The 5,305-nt window shown below is 51.6% G+C and overlaps 1 protein-coding gene across 1 annotated transcript; it reads left to right on the top strand.

Annotated features, from left to right (window-relative positions):
- Nucleotides 1-1,899: 1,899 nt before the first annotated feature.
- On the top strand, nt 1,900-4,866 carry LOC308512434 (melanoma antigen preferentially expressed in tumors-like; the record flags this gene model as incomplete). Its single annotated transcript, XM_081082187.1, has 4 exons — nt 1,900-2,192; nt 2,579-3,128; nt 3,667-3,674; nt 4,311-4,866. 4 exons carry the CDS (start codon nt 1,900-1,902, stop codon nt 4,864-4,866), a joined length of 1,407 nt encoding a protein of 468 aa, XP_080938313.1.
- Nucleotides 4,867-5,305: the final 439 nt, after the last annotated feature.

The raw sequence follows: 5,305 nt of genomic DNA, 5'->3' as shown, positions 1-5,305 counted from the left end.
GTTTAAGGGATCCACCCAGTTTCCTACTTCACCACTAGCCTTTTAAGTTCTCAAGTTGATGCAGTCAGTGTCTTTGAGTTTCCCCAATGTTCACCTTGTCCTGGGTAATTCCCTTTGTCCCATTCCAAACGTGCAGCCCCTCCCTTCTCCTGATCAATCCCTAGATGTGATTTTGGCCTGACCTCCTCTGGGGAAGGCTTGCTCCTCAAAATCTGGAAGACCAGCTGTCCCTCTGTTCCCCTTTGAATGGGTACGGGATTTGCAATTGTAGGTAACATCAAGTCTCAGGGGCTGTTTGGTACTCAATACAGTTGCATTGAAATTCTTTCGCTCTTCAGATGATACACTGTCTCCCTAAAGGTGTGTTAACGGGAACATTAGGGAATTTTGATGTGGCACCAACACCCACATCAAGTCTACTTCCAGGCTGGTTTCCTTTTCTTTTCCTTTCATGAATGGACCTAGGGTTCAGTTGGAGGTGTGGAGAGTGCAAAACCCCATCAGGATTAAATGCCTGGAGATCCAGGGCTAAGGTTTTGCTCTCAGGTGGAAGTAGCCATTTCAGCTAGGACCTCAGAAGGAAGGTGTGGTCAGACGGGGCATAATGGCTTCTGAGGAGGCAGAGGAGGAAACAGAATCTAGAGCGTGAGAGTCAATGTCCAGCTCTGAGCACAGGGCTCCCTGCACCATGCTGCTCTGGTGAGTCAGGAGCCTAAGGCGGTCCCCAACGACCTGTAGGCCAAGAACCCAGAGATTTGTCCTTTCTTCCATACAAATGAGCAGACTTTGCCTTTGCCTCTGGATGCAGGTTTGCCTTATTCTAAAATGTTTTGATTTCTGTTTTGGCATTTGCCATTCATAGAGGTTCAAAGGGTAAGTTTTTGCTGTGTCTGAAAGTCAAGTATTGCTAAGGAACCTATTGTAGGCCAAAGTGGCAAAATCCTTTTTGTAGTTTTTAGCGGCTGGGCTGTCTGTGTGAAAACAGGTCTTAATGAAAGTCTTTCATAACAGCCAATTGATGTTTAGAAAGAGAGGAAGGGAGTGGGCGGAGAGAGAGAGAGAAACATTGATGTGAGAAACATCCATCAGCTGGCTCCTGCCCACCCCCTACGGGGGTTAGGAATGGAGCCCTCAAGAGACCTTTGGCGGGCACAGGAGGAGGCTCAAGGCACTGAGCAACACTGACCATGGCTTGCAGCCTCTCATTGAGAGGAGCCTTAGTGGTGACATGTGAGCCATCTGTTGTCATGGATAAAGTGGTCATTCTAATATTCAGAGAAGGGACACACAGTAAAATGTACATGTTGGAATTAATCGTTATTTTTCTCACCTCCAGCTCCCCCTTGCTTCAGGAAACGTTTGTGCTGCTTTTATATTCCTCATTTAAAATGCGTCAAAAGCCTCAATGGTACCCATTGTGTGGGTGTTCCTTAATCTTCCACATCTATTTTATTTCCTGGAAATTAGCAAGAGGCAGTCCTGGGCCACGGGCTGCTCCCTACTCCAGGCGTTTTCAGTCCTTCAGTGATCCTCAGAAACTTTTTTTCTGGAAAGGGTGGAATCCTCTCTATGGTGTCCCAGTACTCACTGCACAGCAGAATTCCAGCTAGCCAGTGGGTAGATGCGGGAGGTGTCCAGTTGTCATCTCACCCCTCCTTGGTGCCTGGTTCTTGTCCTGCCAGTGGCAGAGGAGAGGCAGGGCTGAGTGGCTTTGAGATTCTAAGCAGAAAACGGGGTTGGGGTAATTTGGGGGGCGCTCCAGTTGTTGCTGGGGGAGTGCCTTTGGCCCTCAGCTGGTCCCTCTGAAGGGAGAAGGGCCGGGTTTGCTCATGCTCAGCCTGACAAGATGCCTTGCTCCTGACTGTCTCCCATGATCTCTTTCATAGCAGCTTCATGGGGATGAGCCTCCCAGCTCCACGCAGACTCCTGGAACTGGCATGTCAGAGCCTGCTGCGGGATGAAGCCTCAGCCATCGCTGCTCTGGAGTGGCTTCCTATGGAGCTCTTCCCACCTCTGTTCATGGCAGCCTTCGCTGGGAAGCACAGCAGAGTCCTGAAGGCCATGGTGCAGGCTTGGCCCTTCCCCTGCCTCCCTCTGGGGGCCCTGATGAACCATCGGCAGCCTTACCAGGATATCTTGCAGGCTGTGCTTGAGGGACTCGATGTCCTGCTTGCCCAGGACACTCGACACAGGTATGGGGGATTCAGTTGCCTGGTAGCACCCTGGGGATCTGAGCAGTTACAGCTGGGATCCGAGAGTGTGCAGGGCCAAAGGGAGAACTGAGGCAGGCCTTGGAGCCACTGCTGGGGTCATTGTGGGAACAGGCTTCGGATATATATGGCTGGTGAAAATGCCGAGGGTGACCGAAGGGACACGAGCCCACTCCTTCCTGGTGGCACCTAAATGTACCAGGAATGGGGACCATGAAGGATCCCAGTAGCACCAGGAGCAGGTGATTCTGGGACATTGAGTCAAAAGTCCAGTCAGGTGTCTGGCCCAGCTGCCCAGATTCCTAGACTCATGGTCTTATTCCTTGTTATCATAATGCACCCCAGCATAACTCCTATTTTCTCCACAGGAGATGGAAACTGCAGGTGCTTAATTTACAGAAGAGAGTTCATCAGGAGTTCTGGATTGTGTGGGCCGGAACCAGAGCCCATCTGTGCTCACTGCTGGAGCCTGAGGCCCCGCAGCCCATGAGGAAGAGGGGGAAAGTGCGCAGCTTAACGGCCAGGCCAAGTCCACCCTTGGCCCCTGTGGAGCTGTTAGTAGACCTTTGCCTCAAGAAAGGTGTCCTTGATGAGTCCCTCAGCTACCTGATTAAGAAAATCAGCGAGAGGAGAGGTTTGCTGCACCTTTGCTGTAAGAAGCTGAAGGTTTTTGCGATGTCGAAGCAAAACACTAACATCCTGGATATGGTGCAGCTGGACTCTGTCCAGGATTTGGAGGTAAACTGTACCTGGAAGCTGTCCACCCTGAGGAAGTTCGCTCCTTACCTGGGCCAGATGGGCAATCTGCGCCGGTTCCGTCTCTCCCATGTCTTCACGTCTTCTCACACCACCTTGGAGGAGGAGGAGCAGTGTGTTAGCCTGGTCACCTCTCAGTTCCTCAGCCTGCCCCACCTCCAGGAGCTCAATTTGAATGATGTCTCCATCCTCAGAGGCCGCCTGGACGAGATCCTCAGGTGAGGGGTGGCGAGCTTTCCCTGACGACCAGATCGAGTCCCTTTCCATTTCAGTGCACAGTGATGGGCTCTCCTGTGTGCAGTCCCTCAGCAGTGCTAGAGTGCCTGAGCCACTAGACGGTCCACACAGTCAGTGTCTTGTTCACCGCTCTGTCACCTTGCATGTTGTGACATAACCCCCCAGACAAAGGTAGGACATATGCACTAGGACAGAGGCTACTAAAGGGACTCCTTGCTAGGAATTGGCGTAATGGAGGCTTCAGGCCAGGAGATGGTAGCTTTGGGCATCCTTGTAAGTGGTGTGGAAGGGAAGATGATGCAATAGAACCAAGTGAGGATTGCAATGACAAGGGGAAAGCCAATCAGAGGTGAGGTTTCAGGGGTTAAGTTCCGTACTTAGAGATTTGGCCATGGCAGCCTTTCACTCCAAACCTGCCTCATTCACCTGTCTGCCAAGGGTTGCCATAGGCTCTTGCAAACAGAATGCGTGGTAAATGCAGGGTTCCTGAGGGAGTCATTACGAAATTGGATAGGTGGTTTGTAAACAGTGCAGTGTTCTAAGTTCCTGGAGGGTGTCAGCTCTCGTTTGATGTTGCCTGACTGTGCCCAGGTTAGCCCTTTCTGCACAACTGCCAGAGGCCTCATTGGGCTAAGAGATGATGGTGACAGGGGTCTAGGCTGTGGCTGGAAGGAAGCCCGAGTTGCAGGCATTTCAGGACATGTCTCCAATACTAAAATGCACTGGTTGCCTCCTGCTTCAGACCCTGGGTCAGGCTCCTTTCTGAGCTCCTCCCATCTTTACCTCCCACCTTTATGTTCACAACACCTGTGTGTTTGGGCTGGGCTGTATGATGTGCTCCACTTGACGGATGAGTAAATGGAGTGTGTGAGGTTTCATCCAGTTGAATCCATCACGGAGCAGATAACAGATGGGGAAAGATTCCACTCAAATTTGCTCTGACTTGAATGTCACTTTTCACTGTGCAACATCCTGGGTTTGATCATCATCCGGAACACTCTAGGCTTTGGTGACATGGGCCTCTTTACCCTGAAGGCCTGCATCATCCTCACCTGCCTCTGCCCACCAGGTCCATCCCCCACATGTAACTGTTCTATGTCTCCCCAGGTGCCTGAGGACCCCCTTGGCGACCCTGTCCATCACTAACTGCCTGCTTTTCGAAAGAGACTTGAGACATCTATCCCAGCAACTGAACGTCAGCCAGCTGAAAGGCCTGAGTTTCAGTGGGCTCAACCTGACCAATATCAGTTCTGGGTCACTCCGATTTCTTTTAGAGAGAGCCTCCCCCACTCTCCAGGACCTGGACTTGGATAAGTGTGGGATCATGGATGCCCAGTTCCTGGACATCCTGCCAGCCCTGAGCCACTGCTCCCAGCTCACAACCCTAAGTTTCTGTGAAAACCCCATCTCCATGATCGTCCTGGAGGACCTGCTTCGCCACATTGTTGGGCTGAGCAAGCTGAATTGCGTGATTTATGCGGCCCCCCTGGAGAGTTACGAGGAAAGGAGCGGCACCATCAACCTGGGCCGACTTGCCCAGATGCATGCCGTGCTGAAGCATATGCTGCAGGAGTTGGGGCGGCCCAGCATGGTCTGGCTCTGCGCTTACCCCTGTCCTCACTGTGGCTGTAGTACTTTCCTTGACCCAACTCCCATTCTGTGATCCTGTTGCTTGAGTGTCCAGCTGGGTGTACATCTCATAGGCTTTACTCTGGGCCCTTGGGCACTGAAACCTGGACATAAGTATACCGTACAGGAACACAGCAGCCAGTTTCAGACAAATACTCAGGGTGGGGGGAAATGCTGACAGGGGACTCAATGGTTTCTTTGGGGAGATTTGTCCTAAGGAGTTAGAAATATCCACCTGAATCTCTCGGGGAGAGACTGAGGTTTGGGTGGTAGATGCGGGGATTACCTTTGCTTGAATGGTTGTGAATAAATGTCAGTAATAAAGAGAACTGGATGTTAACCATCTGGTGTCCTCCATGACATGTTAACCCAACTCTCCCACCTGCAGTTACTGGCCAAGTAAGAAGGCATGAGCATCGTGATGCGCAGACACTAGGCTGGTTGAGGTTGGTCCCAGGAGATCACATCACCAT

Source organism: Myotis nattereri (genome assembly GCF_964212035.1).
Source record: "Myotis nattereri genome assembly, chromosome: Y".
NCBI lineage: Eukaryota > Metazoa > Chordata > Mammalia > Chiroptera > Vespertilionidae > Myotis > Myotis nattereri.
This window is presented reverse-complemented; position numbering and strand designations above follow the sequence as displayed.